General features: G+C 43.2%; 1 protein-coding gene across 6 annotated transcripts; it reads left to right on the top strand.

Moving 5' to 3' along the window:
• Positions 1–1932: 1932 nt before the first annotated feature.
• LOC121530882 (KAT8 regulatory NSL complex subunit 3) lies at positions 1933–19560 on the top strand. 6 transcript variants are annotated; one of them, XM_041836196.1, is made up of 22 exons: positions 1933–2154; positions 2700–2972; positions 3152–3322; positions 3519–3609; positions 3721–3906; positions 6901–7032; positions 7905–8021; positions 8111–8209; positions 10405–10476; positions 12122–12196; positions 12345–12502; positions 12838–12901; positions 13077–13265; positions 13376–13532; positions 13844–13921; positions 15600–15776; positions 16018–16105; positions 16275–16396; positions 16830–16936; positions 17051–17249; positions 18667–18779; positions 18873–19560. In XM_041836196.1, exons 2-22 carry the CDS (start codon positions 2761–2763, stop codon positions 18876–18878), a joined length of 2613 nt encoding a protein of 870 aa, XP_041692130.1. In that variant the 5' UTR covers positions 1933–2154; positions 2700–2760; the 3' UTR covers positions 18879–19560. The 6 variants fall into 6 exon arrangements, with proteins under 6 accessions (XP_041692130.1, XP_041692129.1, XP_041692133.1 ...); XM_041836195.1 differs by having other exon boundaries at positions 18664–18779; XM_041836199.1 differs by lacking the exon at positions 16275–16396 and having other exon boundaries at positions 16846–16936; positions 18664–18779.
• The last annotated feature ends 1479 nt before the right edge of the window (positions 19561–21039 follow it).

Here is a 21039-nt window from a genome sequence, read left to right as displayed (position 1 = left end):
AAAAATCATAGTTGGTAAAAAATAAAATAAACTTTCGTTGAAAGGTATCACACTGTATAATTTACAAATATCTAAAGAGGTTTAGTGGATGCCATAAAACATCTGTGGAGCTTGAAGATTTGTAGTACATAGATGTTTGGCAGAGATAATTCAAAAGAATAAAATCATAAACTCTATCTATCTATCTATCTATCTATCTATCTATCTATCTATCTATCGAGAGAGAGAGAGAGAGAGAGAGAGAGAGAGAGAGAGAGAGAGAGAGAGAGAGAGAGAGAGAGAAAGTGTTTCCTTAGAGCAGTACATGCAGCAATCACTTAATGGAGTGATGTCATAATGGGCCACAAAACTTTGGGGATGTGGATGGAAAGTTACAGGCAGGAGAGGGGAACCAACAGAAGCAGGTCTTGAGACATGAGTTTGCCCCTTTTTGAAAACCTCTTGAGAGAGGATTGGTGGGATATATATACATACATACAAACATACATACACTCTAGTAGTGTGTGGAACTACTGGTACTGTGAGGAAAAAAAGATAGATGATGTAAAATGAAAAATAAAACAAGCTTCAGCTTCTTAAGACACGGTGGGTTCATCTAAGTAGACACATGTAACTTCATGTGGACACCAGACTGTCTTTGTCTACACATCTAACTTCATATGGACCCCAGACCGTCTCTGTTTACACATGTAACTTCATATGGACACCAGACTCTTTGTCTACACATGTAACTTCATATGGGCACCAGACTGTCTCTGTCTACACATGTAACTTCATATGGACACCAGACTGTCTTTGTTTACACATTTAACTTCATATGGGCACCAGACTGTCTCTGTCTACACATGTAACTTCATATGGACACCAGACTCTTTGTCTACACATGTAACTTCATATGGGAACCAGACTGTCTCTGTCTACACATGTAACTTCATATGGACACCAGACTGTCTCTGTCTACACATGTAACTTCATATGGACACCAGACTCTTTGTCTACACACGTAACTTCATATGGACACCAGACTAACTCCATTCATTTTACCGGTGGTATTGAGAACAGATAAACCCACCGTGTCTTAAGAAGCTCAAGCTTGTTGTTTTATTGTTCATTATATCTCTTTTTCCTCACAGCGGCACTCATACGCTACTAGCGTATATATCATATAGATACACTACAGCAACAGGATACGGCGGTTGTGCTGTCTGGCAAAACGGTCCACAAATACATCAAGATCCAGAGCCTTGGCCCTTCTGGACTCTATGCTCAGGACACCAAGATCACTGAGTCTCTCATCACTAGTGGTGGACCGCAGGAAGGTTTTTATCAGTTTCAGTGTGGAGAAACTGCGTTCGCGTTCGCAGATGGCAGGATACAGTTTTTGGGTGCGCCACTCTAATTTACCCGTGTAGAACGTTGCCGTGTAGAGCGTTGCATTAGTTCCGCTTTTGGCGCTCGCGTGTAAAATAGTTATACATTCATAATTTTTTATTTGGTCAGCACGGGGGGGCCACAGGGGTGGCCAGGGACATTTCCAGGGAGGCACGGGCCTCCCCCGGCCTCCGTGTAAAACCGCCACTGTTGTGGTGGCAGCTGCAGAGAGGTATTTGGGTGTGCGAGAAGAAGAGTTACAGGGAGTGTTAAGTGGTGATGTCCCATCATTTCATGTTGAGGGCATGAGGTATGAATGAATATATTTAAATAGTGGAGAAGGGTGGTGGTAATTATTAATAATAATTTTGAATTTGTGAGTGTAGTGTTAGATGGTAGGGTATTTCTTTATTTTATTTTTCAAGGAAAATATAAGGGAGTTGTACTCCAGTGTAGTAGGTGGCGGTAAAGGAACAAATTGGATGCCAACCGCCGTTAAAAAAAATGTAACCTCATTGAAGAAGAAGAAATAGAAATCCAGTCCGTGTTTTGTATCTGTGTGCTGACGTGACATTGGCGGTGGCTTGCGGCCACGCAAAACAAAAGGAATTCGGCCGTAATACATCAACGAGGCGTAGCTAGTCAGTCCTTCTCAAATTTCTGCCAATATCTAGGCGTAATTTGGTTTTTGAAGTTTATATATGACTTATTTTGGATTACTTTGTTCTAAATTATTGTTCGATTTCAAATACGTAATGCTATCAATGGCAGTAGCATGAAAAGGTGAGTAGCCGATGCTACTAGCGCGTGCTAGGTTTAATGCTAGTTACCATGTTGGCTAGCTAACGCAATGCTCGCCTTGTTAACATATATTTGCTACATTAATACACGTTGTAATGCCCGGTATAGTTATCAGTTGTTAGTTACCCCTTCTGCTCTAACGTTAGTTTAATGAATATCTCGTGTTGTTGCTAATTAGCGTTAGCTGGCTAGCTAAGCCATGTAGTTAGCCAACCAGTAACGTCATGTCAACAACGCAGAGCTCGCGCACCGCCGTGTAGTTTACTATCAACATTAGGGGAAAGTCTCTGAAGAAGCTATGTACTGTAGCTCGCTAAAAGAATGACTTTACATGTAACTAGTTAGCGAACTAACGTTAGTCAACAGTTAACGTCACTTGACTAAGATGACGTTACAAAATGGATAAGAATTGTGCTTGTACTAACCAGCTGTGGGCTAAAGAGGAGGGGTACCAATCACACGTCATGTCACATGATGATGTTTGATTAATATGATAGTGGTATTGATCACAGTTCCTCCTTGTTCAGGCTTGGATTGAAAGCACAACTCTGTCTCAGAGCTGTAGGGCCCTTGGGGCCCCAGTAGAGGATGCACCGTGGTGTGGACAGGGACTTCCAGACTTCAGCGCGGAGGATGGGTACATCCTTGCTGTTCCAGTTGTCTGTCCATGAGCGTGAACTGGACTTGGTGTTCCTGGACCACAGCTATGCCAAGCCATGGAATGCCCACCCGGACGCCAGCAGTGCCCGGCCCACGCGCATGCTGTTCGTCACACCCCGTCGCCAACCTGATGCCGCTCCGTGAGTGTCAAACTTCATTATCCTCACCAATGACTCATTGCACAAACAATTGTAACAATTTTAAAACGTCTGTCTGTCTCAGAACAAATTGTATTTTGTAGCTTTATCACGACAATAATAAAGTTACAGCTAAAACTGCATGACAGCATTTACTGAAGTATGCTTGGGTTCTTTTGCAGGGAATCAGACCTGTCAATAGATGTGGAATCTGTCACGCCTACACCTATTCCACTCTATGACAATCAGAAAGCACGCAGTGTTATGAAGGAGTGTGAGCGACATGTTTTATTTGCTCGCACAGTTGCCGATGGTCCCCCACCCCCTGATGACTGGGAGGAACACATCAACAAGTGAGTGGCCTCCACCCGACCTCCCTTTGAATAACCCTATTGAGGTTTTAAAAATATATATATTTTCCGGAAGGACTTATGTGTTGCAAATGCCTTGTTTGCTCAGCTCTTGTGTACACTGTCTTTGTCTCAATCTCCATTGCAAATAGTGATAATCGTCAGACTTCATTACTGATATACACTGCTTGTATTACAGGGCTGGATGGTCGGTCACTCAAAACAAGTTGTTTAATAAGGTGCTGAAGGCTCTGCAAGCTGAAAGACTGGCCCGGCTGGCCAATGAAAACGTGAGTTCATATGCACCACCTAAATGCTTTTGTATGTGGTGTTGATTCAGTTTCAATGACTATCAAAGTTCCTGTCCCTCTTGTCTTACCATCCCTTCCTCTGACTCATAGGCCTCCAATGAGCCAGTATTGCGCAGGATTGCTGTAGACAAGTGTGCCCGAAAGGTCCGCCATGCACTGGCCAGTGTCAACTGGGACACCAAATTGACCCAGTGGCTACACAGCACCCTGATAGAATCCCTCAGTCTGGCCATGCTGGCCGCTTACCTAGACGTACTGCAGACACTCAAGAGCAAGGTACTCCTCTCTCGCTGTCTGTCTCTTTCTCTCTCTCAAAATGTGTTTACAAATTATTTGATGTTGTGACACATGCATTCTTATATAGAGGGATACATTATATCACTGACAATCATCAAATCAAGCTTTATTTATACAGCACATTTCAGACATGGAATTCAACACAATGTGCTTAACAGGAAAAAAACAATAAATGAATACTGAAATATTTACTACACAAGAAACATAAGAGGATAAAAAACTAAAGAATAACAATAAAAACGGAACAACTAAAAAGCACCCTAAGGAAAAGCAAAGCTAAAAATGTGTGTTTTTAAGATCTCTTAAAAATGTCCACAGTTTCTGCCCCCCTCAGGTTCTCTGGCAGGCTATTCCATAGGCTGGGGTCATAGTAACTAAAGGCTGCCTCTTGGTCCTAGGCTTTGGAATAGTTAAAAGGCCAGTGCCAGAGGACCTGAGGGACCTACTGGGTAATTAACTTAAAAGCATGTCTGACATGTATTGGGGTGCACAATTGTGGATTGATTTAAAAACCAATAGAATAATCTTAAAATTAATTCTAAAACTCACAGGAAGCCAGTGCAGAGACCTTAAAACCGGTGTAATGTGTGCTCTCCGTCTGGTCTTGGTCAGTACCTGTGCTGCATCATTCTGAATGTTTTGCAGTTGACCAATGGCTTTCTTGGGTAGACCAGAAAGGAGATCATTACAGTAGTCAAGCCTGCTTGTAATAAAAGCATGGATGAGTCTCTCTGTATCAGCCTGAGAGAGAAATCGTCCTCAGGTGGTAAAAAAACTATTTTGGTCACATTCCTAATGTGTGATTCGAAATTGAGTTCAGAATCTAAAATAAGAGGTTTTTTACCTGGTGTTTTATCTTTATTGCCTGTGAATTAAAATGTGCGGCCAGATTCTCTCTGTGCTTTGGCTCCAACAATAAGTACCTCAGTCTTTTCTTGATTTAGCTGGAGGAAGTTGTTAGCCATCCAAGTATTTCAATCATTAATACAGTCTAATAAATTACTCCAACACCATCATTAAGTTTTCCGACGACGATGAGACAGCCTATAGGGAGGAGGTCAGAGACCTGGTCGTGTGGTGCCAGGATAACAACCTCTCCCTCAACGTGGTCAAGACAAAGGAGATGATTGTGGACTACAGGGGGAAAAAAGAGGACTGAGCACGCCCCCATTCTCATCGACAGGGCTGTAGTGGAACAGGTTGAGAGCTTCAAGTTCCTTGGTGTCCACATCACCAACAAACTATCATGGTCCAAACACACCAAGACAGTTGTGAAGAGGGCACGACAAAGCCTATTCCCCCTCAGCAGACTGAACACATTTGGCATGGGTCCTCAGATCCTCAAAGAGTTCTACAGCTGCACCATCGAGAGCAACCTGACTGGTTGCATCACCGCCTGGTATGGCAACTGCTCGGCCTCCGACCGCAAGGCACTACAGAGGGTAGTGCATACGGCCCAGTACATCATTGGGGCGAAGCTTCCTGCCATCCAGGACCTCTATACCAGGCGGTATCAGAGGAAGGCACTAAAAATTGTCAAAGATTCCAGCCACCCTAGTCACCCGGCGCACAGGTCCAAAAGGCTTCTTAACAGCTTGTACCCCCAAGCCATAAGACTTCTGAACAGCTAATCATGGCTACCCGGACTATTTGCATTTGATTTATCCGTGGAGCTAAAATCCTCTGGTGACACAGATGTAAAGTTGTATATCGTCTGCATAGCAGTGAAAACCAATGCTGTGCTTTCTGATAACGCTGCCAAGGGGTAACATATATAAACTGAACAGTACCGGACCCAAAATCGAACCTTGTTTCACGCCACGTGATAACTCAGAGAAAATGCATATGTTCACCAAGGGTTACAATAACTCTTGCCCGTGTAAGTAGGTCCTAAACCAATTTAGAACTGGACTGGTTAGGCTAACCCACCTCTCCAGAAGGACATCATGGTCAATAGTGTTGAATGCAGCACTTAAATATGTCTGTGTCAACCAGGGAAAATAAATCCATAATGCCTTTGCGTGGGAGGCTAGGGCACATATTATCAAACTTTTCATCAGGTCTTGCTTGACTGATACCCAGCCTAATGTTTGTTATCTTACCTCTGAAATATGCCGCAAACTCATCACATTTAGATGTGGAGGGAAGTTCATATAGGTTTGCGGGGGTAGGATTTATCAGGCCATTAATGGTCGAGAAGAGCACTCTCAAATTATTCTGATTATTAGTGATCAGGTTAGAAAAATGAGCCCGTCCGGCATTACTAATTGCCTTGATATATATGCCAAGTTGCTCTCTCAGACTATCATAATGGACCTGCAACTTTGACTTTCTCCACTTCTGCTCTGCCTTTCTGTAATTTCTTAAATGTATTAGTTTACCTCACTCATCCAAAGGGCTCTCCGTTTGGATGTGGCTTTTTTCAACTTTACTGGAGCTGTGGCATCAATGGTTGCCCTTAATTTGCAATTAAAGTGATCAACTAAATCAACACAAGGAAGGCAGAATAGGTGGAGTATTGGTCATGCACTTAATAAATCTGTAGCAACTTCAGAGGTATGATAGTGTTTCTTAATAATGCGTTCAGTATTACCCTGTGCTATGGGCAACAAATTAGTAAAAAATACACAGTGGTGATCAGATAAAGAAACATCAACTATAGAGGATATGTCAATAGAAAGCCCCTTGGTAATAATCAGGTCCAGAGTATGGCCTCCCGAGTGGCGCAGTGGTCTAAGGCACTGCATCTCAGTGCTTGAGGCGTCACTACAGACCCCCTGGTTCGATTCCAGGCTGTATCACAACTGGCCGTGATTGGGAGTCCCATAGGGCGGCGCACAATTGGCCCAGCGTCGTCCGGGTTTGGCCGGTGTAGGCCGTCATTGTAAATAAGAATTTGTTCTTAACTGATTGCCTAGTTAAATAAAGGTTAAATAAAATGGCCAGGATGACTCACCATCTCTATCTGTACAGTTGCCCTCGCTGATTGACAGGATGCTGATGACTTCATCAGTGAAGACTGGAGCAGCCGGTGCAGAGGCCCTCTCTCTGCTCCTGAAGAGGCCCTGGGACCCTGCTGTGGGCGTTCTGTCTCACAACAAACCGGTACGTCTCTAATGCTAATCCCTGTCTGTGGTACTGGGAGCAATCAGAATTCACTGCAGTCAGAATGAATAAGACAATGGAAACATGCACACATTCCAAATGGTAGTAGGGATGAAATTGATAGTTGTGGCAGTAAGCACTTAGTAGTTTAATCTTTATACTGTTTTATATGCCTAACAATTACTTTGGCCATTTTTAAAGGATACGTTTTATTTTTTACAACCAAATCTCTATTTGTGATGTAAATGGAATGTTATAGAACGGTCCAGACAAATTTTTTTTGTGATTTCACTTGTTTTTGAGAAACTTACCCCAAACAGCAAATCACTCCCTCGTCCTTGTTGTGCAGTATGGGTCCCCTGAAAAAGAACATGAAAAAAGGCTATTAAAAAAAGACATCCTTTCAGAAACAGGTCTTTAGCTGTTGTACACATGAAATTGTCATTCAGAACTTTATCTGTAATTTGATATACCATTTTGTGCGACTCAAGCTCTTTTCCCAACGCAGCTGTGCAGGCCGGGTGTGTTCGTGTAGTATACGGTACATCTAAAGACCTGCATCACTATATTGAGAGCGTTTCTAAAAGACGTATTTGGGTGTTTTTGGAGCCTTTGTTCATGTTTTTTCAGGGCCCCAATACTACACAACGAGGATGAGGAAGTGATTTGCTATTTGGGGTATGTTTCTCAAAAACAAGTGAAATCACAAAGGTGTCTGGACCCTTCTATAACATGCCATTTACATGGTTGTACAAATTAAAGTAAACAAATTCTACTTGAATGCTTCTGTATTGACTTGGGATCCTTTGATTGCATTTCCTATTGATTTGATAATGACTGGATGCCTATTTATGTATTTGTTTGTATTGCAGAGCAAGCTTCCTGGCTCCCCACTCATCTTAATTGCACCATCAGGGCCCACCAATCCTGCTCTTTCTACCTCGCGCCGAATTAGATTTTGGCAGTCACAGCTCTCCTGCTTGGGAAAGGTTTATCTATTCATTCTCAAGTGTGACTGTGCATCACTACGTTTTATACACGTCAAATAGGTATAAACCAACATGTGTGTCTGTCTCAGGTAATCCCGGTAAATACCCATGTAAACAGTGGAGCCAATGTGGGCATCACTCAGTGTCTGGAGCACATGTTGGGCACTGTCAGGGCCAAAGTCATGGAGGTAAGGCTGTTATATGAACCTGAAGTTGTGTAGCCAGATACAGTGAGGGAAAAAAGTATTTGATCCCCTGCTGATTTTGTACGTTTGCCCACTGACAAAGACATGATCAGTCTATAATTTTAATGGTAGGTTTATTTGAACAGTGAGAGACAGAATAACAACAAAAAAATCCAGAAAACACATGTCCAAAATGTTATACATTTATTTGCATTTTAATGAGGGAAATAAGTATTTGACCCCTCTGCAAAACATTACTTAGTAGTTGGTGGCAAAACCCTTGTTGGCAATCACAGAGGTCAGACGTTTCTTGTAGTTGGCCACCAGGTTTGCAAACATCTCTGGAGGGATTTTGTCCCACTCCTCTTTGCAGATCTTCTCCAAGTCATTAAGGTTTCGAGGCTGACATTTGGCAACTCGAACCTTCAGCTCCCTCCACAGTTTTTCTATGGGATTAAGGTCTGGAGACTGGCTAGGCCACTCCAGGACCTTAATGTGCTTCTTCTTGAGCCACTCCTTTGTTGCCTTGGCCGTGTGTTTTGGGTCATTGTCATGCTAGAATACCCATCCACAACCCATTTTCAATGCCCTGGCTGTGGGAAGGAGGTTCTCACCCAAGATTTGATGGTACATGGCCCTGTCCATCGTCCCTTTGATGCGGTGAAGTTGTCCTGTCCCCTTAGCAGAAAAACACCCCCAAAGCATAATGTTTCCACCTCCATGTTTGACGGTGGGGATGGTGTTCTTGGGGTCATAGGCAGCATTCCTCCTCCTCCAAACACGGCGAGTTGAGTTGATGCCAAAGAGCTCAATTTTGGTCTCATCTGACCACAACACTTTCACCCAGTTCTCCTCTGAATCATTCAGATGTTCATTGGCAAACTTCAGACGGGCCTGTATATGTGCTTTCTTGAGCAGGAGGAACTTGCGGGTGCTGCAGGATTTCAGTCCTTCACGGTGTAGTGTGTTACCAATTGTTTTCTTGGTGACTATGGTCCCAGCTGCCTTGAGATCATTGACAAGATCCTCCCGTGTAGTTCTGGGCTGATTTCTCACCGTTCTCATGATCATTGCAACTCCACGAGGTGAGATCTTGCATGGAGCCCCAGGCCGAGGGAGATTGACAGTTCTTTTGTGTTTCTTCCATTTGCGAATAATCGCACCAACTGTTGTCACCTTCTCACCAAGCTGCTTGGCGATGTTCTTGTAGCCCATTCCAGCCTTGTGTAGGTCTGCAATCTTGTCCCTGACATCCTTGGAGAGCTCTTTGGTCTTGGCCATGGTGGAGAGTTTGGAATCTGATTGATTGATTGCTTCTGTGGACAGGTGTCTTTTATACAGGTAACAAGCTGAGATTAGGAGCACTCCCTTTAAGAGTGTGCTCCTAATCTCAGCTCGTTACCTGTATAAAAGACACCTGGGAGCCAGAAATCTTTCTGATTGAGAGGGGGTCAAATACTTATTTCCCTCATTAAAATGCAAATCAATTTATAACATTTTTGACATGTGTTTTTCTGGATTTTGTTGTTGATATTCTGTCACTCACTGTTCAAATAAACCTACCATTAAAATTATAGACTGATCATTGTGGTCCTCTGTAGCTCAGCTGGTAGAGCACGGCGCTTGTAACGCCAAGGTAGTGGGTTCGATCCCCGGGACCACCCATACACAAAACAAAAATGTATGCACACATGACTGTAAGTCGCTTTGGATAAAAGCGTCTGCTAAATGGCATATTATATTATTATTATATCATTTCTTTGTCAGGGGATCAAATATTTTTTTCCCTCACTGTATCTGTTCCTAATGGAGTAGGTCAGTGGTATTCAAACTTTTTCAGCAGGGACCACATTTTTTCCCCCCCAAAGAATTTCTCACGACCCCACACCACCCCAACTCAAATTACCCAACTGTACAATTTATTGCATTTTCATCTCTTATGAAAATAAACCAATAAATACATTTACTCAATACAATTATTTTTCAAATCATCTTTCTGAAAACATTTGTGTATTGTCCTGTACAATAATCTGCATTCGGGAAGAAAGAAAATTGTTGGGGCGACCACACTGCATTTCCCCTGTCTTTGAATTCCACTGGACTAGATTGTTGCTGCTATTTCAGATGGTTCTTTGAAAGTTATGTGCCAGGCTGTCTATTTGTCTATTTATTTGCCGTTCAATGTATTTATGCACCAGGTCCACAGTCACTTCCCTCACAAACCCATTATCCTGGTTGGCTGGAATGTGGGAGCGCTCATCGCCTGTCATGTAAGGCTGCTGTATGACTGCTGTCTGTCTACTACATGGTATCAACATTTTTTAAGAGTGTTCTCTGGGATGTTCAGAAAGTTATACAGTGCCTTCAGAAACTTTTCACACCCCTTGACTTTTTCCATATTTTTGTTGTTACAAAGTGTGATTTAAAATGGATTTAATTGTCTATTTTTGTTTTTTTTTAATCATGAAAAATAATACACTAATATACTGTATCTTGATTAGATAAGTATTTAACCCCCTGAGTCAATACATGTTAGAATCACCTTTGGCAGCGACTACAGCTGTGTGTCTTTATGGGTAAGTCTCTATAGCCTTCCACACCTGGATTGTGCAACATTTACCAATTTATTCTTAAAGAAATTCTTCAAGCGCTGTCAAGTTGGTTGTTGATCATTGCTAGACAACAATTTTCAGGTCTTGCCATAGATTTTCAAGCTGATTTAAGTCAAAACTGTAACTCAGCAATTCAGGAACATTCACTGTCTTCCCGGTAAGCAACTTGTGTAGATTTGGCCTTGTGTTTTAGGTTATTGTCCTGCTGATAGGTGAATTCATCTCCCAGTGTCTGGTGGAAAGCCAACTGAACAAGGTTTTCCTCTAGGATTTTGCCTGTGCTTAGCTCCATTCAGTTAATTTTTTTATCCTGAAAAACTCCCCAGTCCTTAATGATTACAAGCATACCCATAACATGATGCAGCCACCACTATGCTTGATAATATGGAGAGTAGTACTCAGTAATGTTGTATTGGATTTACCCCAAACATAGCACTTTGTATTCAGGACAAAAAGTTAATAAATTGTTTTGCCACATTTTTTGCAGTATTTAGTGCGTTGTTGCAAACAGGATGCATGTTTTGAAATATTTGTTCTCTACAGGTTTCCATCTTTTCACTCTGTCAATTAGCTTAATATTGTGGAGTAACTACAATGTTGTTGATCCATCCTCCGTTTTCTCCTTTCACAGCCATTAAACTCTGTAACTGTTTTAAAGTAACTATTGGCCTCATGGCGAAATCCCTGAGCGGTTTCATTCCGCTCCGGCCACTGAGGAAGGACGCCATGCTCAAAGGGATATTCAATGTATTTTATTTATTTTTTACACATCTACCAATAGGTGCCCTTCATTGCAAGTTATTGGAAGACCTCCCTGGTCTTTGTGTTTGAAATTCACTGCTCGACTGAGGGGCCTAACAGATAATTGTATGTGTAGGGGTACAGAGATGAGCTATTCATAAAAAAATCACGTTGAACACTATTATTGCACAGTGAGTCCATTCAACTTATTATGTGACTTGTTAGGCAAATGTTTACTCCTGAACTTATTTAGGCTTGCCATAACAGCGTGGTTGAATACTTATTGACGCAAGACATTTCAGCTTTTCATTTGTAATTAATTTGTAAAATTAAATTAAAAAAAACATAATTCCACTGACATTATGGGGTATTGTGTGTAGGCCGGTGACAAAAATTGGGCTGTAACACAACAAAATGTGGAAAAAGTCAAGGTGTGAATACTTTCTGAACATCTGCTGGTTATTGAAAACAATCATTGTGGAATCTGAACTCTGATCTGTGTTGTGATTGGTGGATGTGATGTTGGTGCACTGCACATATTGACGTGGTTGTCCTCTCCCAGGTCTCTCTCATGGAATACCTGACTGCTGTGGTGTGTCTTGGCTTTCCCCTGCTAACCATCAATGGACCAAGAGGGGTAAGGAAATAAGCTAAAATGTTTGTCTTGCATTGTGGAGACATTTAGATATGATACTTCTACTCGTCTTACACAGATCAACATAATTTTGCCACAGGTCTGTGGATCTTAGATGTGTATTGACTGTTTTTGTGTTGTTGACTGGCAGGATGTGGACGACCCCTTGCTGGACATGAAGACACCAGTGCTGTTTGTGGTTGGTCAGAATGCTCTGCAGTGTGGCACCGAGGCCATGGAGGAGTTCCGAGAGAAACTCCGGGCCGACAACAGCATGGTGGTGGTGGGGGGAGCCGACGACAACCTCAGGTGGGTTTTGCTCTAGGACTGGGAATTGCCAGGAACCTCACGAAACAATATTATCATGATACTTAGGTACCCATATGATATGTAATGCAATTCTATGTGAATCACGATTTTTTGTTTTGCGATTCCATGTTCCAAACATATTGCTCACTATATGTATTTTTAAGATGGAAGGGTAGCAGCAGTTGAAAGCATTCAGTCATTGAATGTTTTCTCGTGAAGACAAAAGGCCTGAAATTGTCACTGCTCGCTGTCATTTTCTGCAGTGCAATTAAATTGAAGAATTTGAGGGCATCAGTTTGTTTCTCATTCCTGATTTAAATGGTTTTCTTCCGCAGAATCAACTCCACAAAGATGAAATCAGAGGGACTGACACAGACCATGGTGGATCGATGCATTCAGGTTGGTCAATGTCGCTCGTCTTGTAAAGGAGCCATAGTGTGTTTATTCAAACAAATGTAGGTGAAGTCTATGAAAACGTCAAAAGATTTAAAGAATTAAACCCTAGCCATCAAACTCACATGGAGTGTCAGTGAAATGCTTTTCATGCAGATATACGTCTGTCTCTCCTGTGTAGGATGAGATAGCAGACTTCCTGTCGGGGGTGCTGACACGGGCGGAGAGCCATGGCCATGGCTCAGGAGAGTTGAGGGACCTGGACACGGAGAAGAAGAAGAAGCCCAGACGGGAGCTGCCCTTTGACCTGGAAAGGGGTCGCCCCTCCTCCCCTGCCCTCAGAGTACCCATCTCCCCCTCAGGCTCCGAGGTACGTCCTGCATCAGCTCAGGCACGCTCCGGAAGACATGCAAGGAAATTCTAGGAATAATATACATTACTGATCATTTGATTGGCTACGTTTTATGGTTGTGTCCTCAGGACCTGTCCAGTGTGTGTAGCAGTCCCACCTCCAGCCCCAAGCCAAAGACGTCGGGACTGTCCCCAGCACAGAAGTCCAGTCTGATCACTGCCACACAACTCCTCAAGACCCATATGCAGCGGTCTGGGACTGTGCTCACACACAAGCAGGCACAAGGTTTGTGTGCCAACTAGCATGTACAAAAACAGACGCAGACACACACACCACAGCTCTCACATTTGAAACATTTGTTTGTGTGAGCTTGATTTAATGAGTCATTTAACTCACTTGCCAATGGGTTTTTCAATAGCTCTGTGGGCTTGGGAAGATGTGAATGCGATATTGAATGGTGAAAATGGTTTACTTCGACATTGATCTTGTTAGGGCAGTCACGACAACACAAGGGCACAATGGAACGTGACTATCTTTTTATCCCTTTTCTTCTCTCTTTCGACTATCCTTCCACCTTTCTTTTCAATTAATTTCAGCCCAGTTTGCTGCTTTTATGAAACAAAACATGCTTGTGAGGAAAAATCTTCCTCCTGGCACTCCCTCCTGTATCTTTGGTAAGTATGTCTTTCTCCTCTCTTTTCTCGTCTTTTCTGTCTGCAATCTCCGTCTTACTGCCAGATCATTGATGTACATTGTTTACAGGGTCATATAAAATTTTTAAGTGAGCATTATACATACACTGAAAAATATATAAACGCAACATGCAACAATTTCAAAGATTTTACTGAGTTACAGTTCACATAAGGAAATCGGTCAATTGAAATAAATTCATTAGGCCCAAATCTATGGCTTTCACATGACTGGGAATACAGATATGCATCCGTTTCCTTAAAAAAAAAAGAGGGTCGTGGATCAGAAAACCAGTCAGTATCTGGTGTGACCACCATTTGCCTCATGCAGTGCGACACATCTCCTTCGCATAGAGTTGATCAGGCTGTTGATTGTGGCCTGAGGAATGTTGTCCCACTCCTTTTCAATGGCTGTGCGAAGTTGCTGGATAGTGGCGGGAACTGGAACACGCTGTCATACACGTCGATCCAGAGCATCCCAAACATGCTCAATGGGTGACATGTCTGGTGAGTATGCAGGCCATGGAAGAACTGGGACATTATCAGCTTCCAGGAATTGTGTACAGATCCTTGCGACATGGGGCTGTGCATTATGCTGAAACATGATGTGATGGCAGCGGGTGAATGGCACGACAATGGACCTCAGGATCTCATCACGGTATCTCTGTGCATTCAAATTGCCATCGATAAAATGCAATTGTGTGTGTTGTCTGTAGCGTATGCCTGCCCATACCATAACCCCACCACCAGCATGGGGCACTCTGTTCACAACGTTGACATTAGCAAACCGCTCGCCCACACAACGCAATACACACTATCTGCCCGGTACAGTTGAAACCGGGATTCATCCGTGAAGAGAACACTTTTCCAGGGTGCCAGTGGCCATCGAGGGTGAGCATTTGCCCACTGAAGTCGGTTACGACGCCGAACTGCAGTCAGGTCAAGACCCTGGTGAGGACGACGAGCACACAGATGAGCTTCCTTGAGACGGTTTCTGACAATGTGTAGAAATTCTTCGGTTGTGCAAATCCAGTTTCATCAGCTGTCCGGGTGGCTGGTCTCAGACAAACCCACAGGTAAGAAGCCGGATGTGGAGGTCCTGGGCTGGTGTGGTTACACGTGGTTGTGAGGCCGATTGGACATACTGCGAAATTCTCTAAAATGACGGAGGTGGCTTATTCATTCAATTCTCTGGCAACAGCTCTGGTGGACATTCCTGCAGTCAGCATGCCAATTGCACGCTCACTCAACTTGAGTCATCTGTGGCATTGTTGTGTAACACAACTGCACATAGAGTGGCCTTTTATTGTCTCCCGCACAAGGTGCCTCTGTGAAATGATCATGCTGTTAATCAGTTTCTTGATATGCCACATCTATCAGGTGGATGGATTATCTTGGCAAAGTAGAAATGCTAACAGGGATGTAAATTCGCGCACATAATTTGTGAGAAATATGCTTTTTGTGCATATGGACAATTTCTGGGATCATTTATTTCAGCTCATGAAACATGGGACCAACACTTTACATGTTGCATTTATATTATTTGTTCAGTATAGTTCAATATTCCACACTTGTATACTTTGACAAGTGAATTTGTGATCAGGGTTGGAGTGGTCTGGTCTGTTTATCCCAGTCAGTGATGTGCTGTGTGTCTGTGTTTCAGTGCCTGTATCCAGTGAGCAGACAGAGGGCCTGGAGAGAGACGAGCTGCGGGCCCATCTGAAGAGGAGGCAGACTCCCAGCCCGACTCCCACCAAGGCCTCCAAGAGAGCCAAGATTAAGGTGACCATTCTGCATGGAGAGACAGCAGGGGGCTCTGTCAGCTCTATAGCACAGGAAGGTAACTGGCTCAGATTTAACTATGAGCAATTTTCTGCACCTCTAAATGAATGATCGATTTAAAGAGAAATTAGAAGTTGTTGCCAAATGAATTGAAATATGTGTGGGGCTTATCTGAATTTGTATCATATTTTCTTATTTCCACCATTTCAAAACTCATTAGCAACCATTTTCAATGTTATAGTGTGGTGTTATCCGATCAGATTTGGCTTATTTTCTTCTTTGTCTGTGTTCTAATGCAGGGGGTCCTTCTGGGAAGCCCCTGGCTGTGACTGTGGGACAGACTGTGTCTGGAGCCAAGGAACTCTCTGGACTCCTCACATCCCAGCGGTAGGCCTGACACACACAATGATCTCCAACTCTCCAAACGATCTCCCGTTGGGCAGTGCTGTGTGCTGCAAACAGATTGCGTTTTGGACTCTGGTTGGAAGTTGTTGAATAGAAGAAAAAAAACTGGGGTGGGTAGCTACCACAGCTCTGGTTATGTGTGTTACTGCAGGTCTGGTAGTCTGACAGAGATGTCTAGTGCCCTGAGCTCGGGGTCCAGCTCTTTCCACAACCTGCAGAGTTGCATGGTGTCAGGGTCCTCCTCACCAGTCCAGGCGCAAGCTCCTGCCCAAGGTATCTCCTACCTGCCTGCACGACTGTCCTAACTCGGCACAGCAGCAGATCTCGCAGATGACAGTCTAAACACTGAACTACAACCAAAAATGTTGTACAGTATATTTTCACAGATTTGTTAGTTGTAATGCAGAGGATCAGCAAATCCATCACACATTTAAAAAGTAGGGAGTTCTGTTGTATGTCCTGATTTTAAGCACTTCATGTGAACAACCAATCTGAGCAAACAAATGTTATTGATCACTTGTAGCGTTACTTCTGCGAAATCTCTGGAAGCTTAACCGTTGGACTTTTCTACCAGAGGTTGTTTTGTCGACTGGACAAATAGGGGTGGATCTCAACTGTCATCACCAGTAGTTGTTGTTGAGCCTCCAGTATTGACTGTGTGTAAATGTATGCAGTGCTGATTCATTCTCGCTGTGTTTGTGTGCAGCACCTTCCGCCAGCAGTCTCCTCCAAGGCCTAAGTTTCAGTCTTCAGGAGATCGTGACCAAATCCCCTAGCCTGCCTACCACAACAGCTAGCATGGGCAGCATTCAGGTACACCCTGGCCTTCTCTCATAAACCTGCAAAAAGTCTACTCTCAGTAATGTGAGTTTGTCTGTGTGTGCTGACTCATTGTCTGACTGACTCCACTTCTCCTCTCCCCCCCAGGCCTCCGGTGGGAAGCCCCAGGGTCAGGTCCTTAGCTCCATAGGTACTGGCAGCAGCACTCTGCTCCGGGCAGTGCCTGTGGTTTCCACTGGAGGGCTGACCAAGACCACTGCCATCCACCAGTTACTCGCCAATGGCGGGCTGGCCAAGCTGGCGAGCAGCCTCCCCGGCCTGGCACACATCTCCACCCAGAGTGCCGGTACGTCCCGAACTGCCAAACCACGGCGGCCACGCTGAATGCCCAGGGTTCTCTTTAACCCCTTGATTTTCGGAAAAGCTAGAATAGCAGGACGGGCCCTATCGCCAGGTCACCTTGGCCACACTACAGATAGGTGACCGAGATATAGTGGCCAGCATGATCAATAATGTGTATACAGATAGTCATCCATGAGGATCCTAGGTGTATCTGAAAGGCCAGACTTGCAGCCGTGTAACATCGTAGTGTACAGATTTGTATCATAAGGGATGATGTGTATTTGTACTAATGTTCATGTTTGGAAAGAGCCATAAGGGAAAACATCAATGAATACATGATCCAGATGAATGTGACATTGGAATTAGCAGTTTGATGAAGTCAAGTTTAATACATATTGTTTATGTATCAATGGAAGTCTACACATGTCAAATGTAAATGTTCAAAATGCTTACTTGAGAATCATTGAATATGTTCATATTTGCCTGACGTTTCCTTGAATACATGGAACTCTTTGATACAAAATTGATGTCACAATAATTGTGAATCAAGAGGGCCAAAAATTAATGGAAATTCTTGCATTTTGGCGTTTTGAATATCGACTAAATGTCACATGACAACGTCAATGGCCCTGTTCAGACTGCATTTGTTCACCAGATCTGTCCACTCGATAGATGCCTTTTTATGTTTGTTTCATTTTGATTGCTTGGTCTTCATGTTACAACATTTTGTAAATCCATTAATTAAATGACCTGCAACGAGCACGCAGCAGCCATGATTCCAGATGCACACAAGGACCCATGGACCCACTGGACTTTGTAGAGAGGAAGGAGTATGAGGAGAAGCAGCAATAATATTCACATCCGGCATACCACCTCTGTTTCTATCATTGCAATAAAGACTGGAAAATAACCCATGTTTTCATTCCTCTTTTTTGATCAAGAAATGGGTGTTGCTGTTGCGATATCCAAGTCGTCCACTCCTTCCCCAGGATTGCTGTTGTCTTTGATGGCTTCTTTTTTGTAATTCTGTGCAAAATTCAAACCTGGATTAATTAATAATCATTTACGCTAAGAGTAAAACGGTACTCATCTCTCTCTAGTATCTACATCTCCTGACATGGACTATTCTTACCATTGAGAAAAGCAAGCCAGACATGACAATACAGGCAAAACACAAAAGAAGCCCTTGGGCACTGAGTTATATTTTTAGAACTATTTAATCTGATTTAGATGTTTTATTTTTTTACTCATTGGATTAGCACACACTGCTGGACACCCGCTATTCAGGAATGTCAGTTGGAATCTTGTCCGCTTTGCTGTGTCTGAGGGAAAATGCTGTCTGAACTAGGCTTGACACCAAGCTCTAGTATAAATATCTGAGTAGATGTGTAACCCATGCCATCACTGTTTGTTGGCAGCAGGGCTCAGGGCCCCCACCATTATAACTGTGATGCTGCGAGGACAGCCCAGCAGAATGACTGCGCTGGGCCAGGCTGGGAGGGCACTGATGCTGTCCAATCCACCTGATATGAAGGTGGGTCTCCTCACAAGCAGCAATATTTTAACTTCTCCATCACATATTTTCTAAAATGAAGATTTGTTTTCAAATCAATATCCTCTATTGCAGAGATGAACCCAAAGACTGCATCATGTCAGATGCCAGATGTGATACCGTCATCCTGGAGGAGCGACTGGACGGGCTATGATCCAACTCCACAGAAAGGGAGTGTAGCCATGTACCTCCTGCCCTTATGTCTATTCTCTCCCCAATGCAACAGATGATCACTTAGCAAAGTGTTCCTTCCCCGTGGTTTGAGTTGACTTGTGTAGTGGACTAGTCTCCATGCTGCAGGAAACTTCATCAGCCATATGTATGGTCACACTCATTTCAGTTAAGAGTTGAAGTTGAGGGTATAAAATATTGAAGGTATTTTATTTTTGTCACAAGGTCTCAGTTGACCCTTTTATGTAACCCTCAGCATCATTGAATAGGATTACTCTGACTTATAAGCAATGGATAATGTAAAACAGCCATATGATAGTTGTATATGTGTAGAGGAGAAAATATTGTAATTATGTTACCCGTTATGTTTTCTTGAGCTTTTGGTCTTTAAATTAAGCCTGTCTTTGGAGAACATTGCTACAGGTGTTTTCTATATGCTTTGTTCTGTAACTTTGTTTGGATCCAGTTAGGTCAATGGATTTCTAATTTGACCATCTCATGGGAGGAATTATGCTAGGTGGAATTTTACAGCTGATATTGTTTCATGTTTAATTAAAGCCTTTTGGCCTGGCAAGATGTTTCAAAAGCCGAACCATGGAATTGATTTCTCAATTAATGTTCAGAAAAATATTTTATTTGGCGTGACATTGATCATGTTTATTTGTAGGTGGACTACTCCTGTGTTAAAAATGTGAATTTACAGATCTACATTTATAAACATTTTACTTTTAAATGGAACAAGAGTGTGGTTCTCTCCAGGAGTCCTTACCTTTCAGTAATGTAATCAAGAGAAAGAAATCTTCACAACTGTAATTTTCAAAAGGTGTTTGTCTAAATTATATTTAGAATGTTATATCCAAAGTTCTGCGGCTGGCGGATTGTAATGATAATGCTGGCACCATAATTTGGGGCTTTTCATGTAAGTTTGAATAGCTCATAATTAGCTGTTAGTGAAGAATTGAACAAGCACATCATCTCCATACCTTATTCCAATTCAGAATACAATGATTGAACTGTCTCCAGAGCACTGAATTTCAATTGCTTTAAATTATGTGAGTACATAATCAGTCTCTCAAAGGCAGCTGCATTAATATAGGCCTACTCATTTCAGCAGACATCCTCTGCACTGTGTCTGCATTACACACATGGGTAACGGTCAGACAAGATAGAGGACAAGTGTGTTTTAGGTTTTAGCTCTTATATAAGCCAGGCTTTGTCTATGATAAGCAGGGGATACATATGCTCGTCAGAAAGATAGCCAGAGGCCGCTGTCAACTAAATTCCCCACAGTTCATGTCCATTCCTTCAGCGACCCATGATGAGAAATCTCATATTCACACTCTCCAGTATGGAACTTCTACTGTAACACTACATGAGTCGTTGTCCTATTGGAAGGTGAACCTTCGCCCCAGTCTGAGGTCCTGAGCGCTCTGGAGCATTTTCATCAAGGATCTCTGTACTTTGCTCTGTTCATCTTTCCCTCGATTCTGACTAGTCTCCCAGTCCCTGCCGCTGAAAAACATCCCCACAGCATGATGCTGCCACCACCATGCTTCACCGTAGGGATGGTGCCAGGTTTCCTCCAGACGTGACGCTTAGCATTCAGGCCAAAGAGTTCAATCTTGGTTTCATCAGACCAGAGAATCTTGTTTCTCATGGTCTGAGAGTCATTTAGGTGCCTTTTGGCAAGCTCCAAATGGGCTGTCATGTGCCTTTTACTGAGGAGTGGCTTCTGTCTGGCCACTACCATAAAGGCCTGATTGGTGGAGTGCTGCAGAGATGGTTGTCCTTCTGGAAGGTTCTCCCATCTCCACAGAGGAACTCTTGAGCTCTGTCAGAGTGACCATCGGGTTCTTGGTCACCTCCCTGACCAAGGCCCTTCTCCCCCGATTGCTCAGTTTGGCCGGGCGGCCAGCTCTAGGAAGAGTCTTAGTGGTTCCAAACATCTTCCATTTAAGAATGATGGATGCCACTGTGTTCTTGGGGACCTTCAAAGCTACAGAAATGTTTTGGTACCCTTCCCCAGATCTGTGCCTCGACACAATCCTGTCTTGGAGTTCTATGGACAATT

Source organism: Coregonus clupeaformis, chromosome 18 (assembly GCF_020615455.1).
Source record: "Coregonus clupeaformis isolate EN_2021a chromosome 18, ASM2061545v1, whole genome shotgun sequence".
In the NCBI taxonomy this organism is placed as follows: Eukaryota; Metazoa; Chordata; class Actinopteri; order Salmoniformes; family Salmonidae; genus Coregonus; species Coregonus clupeaformis.
The sequence above is the reverse complement of the archived record's forward strand: the minus strand, read 5'-3'. Positions and strand labels throughout refer to the sequence as shown.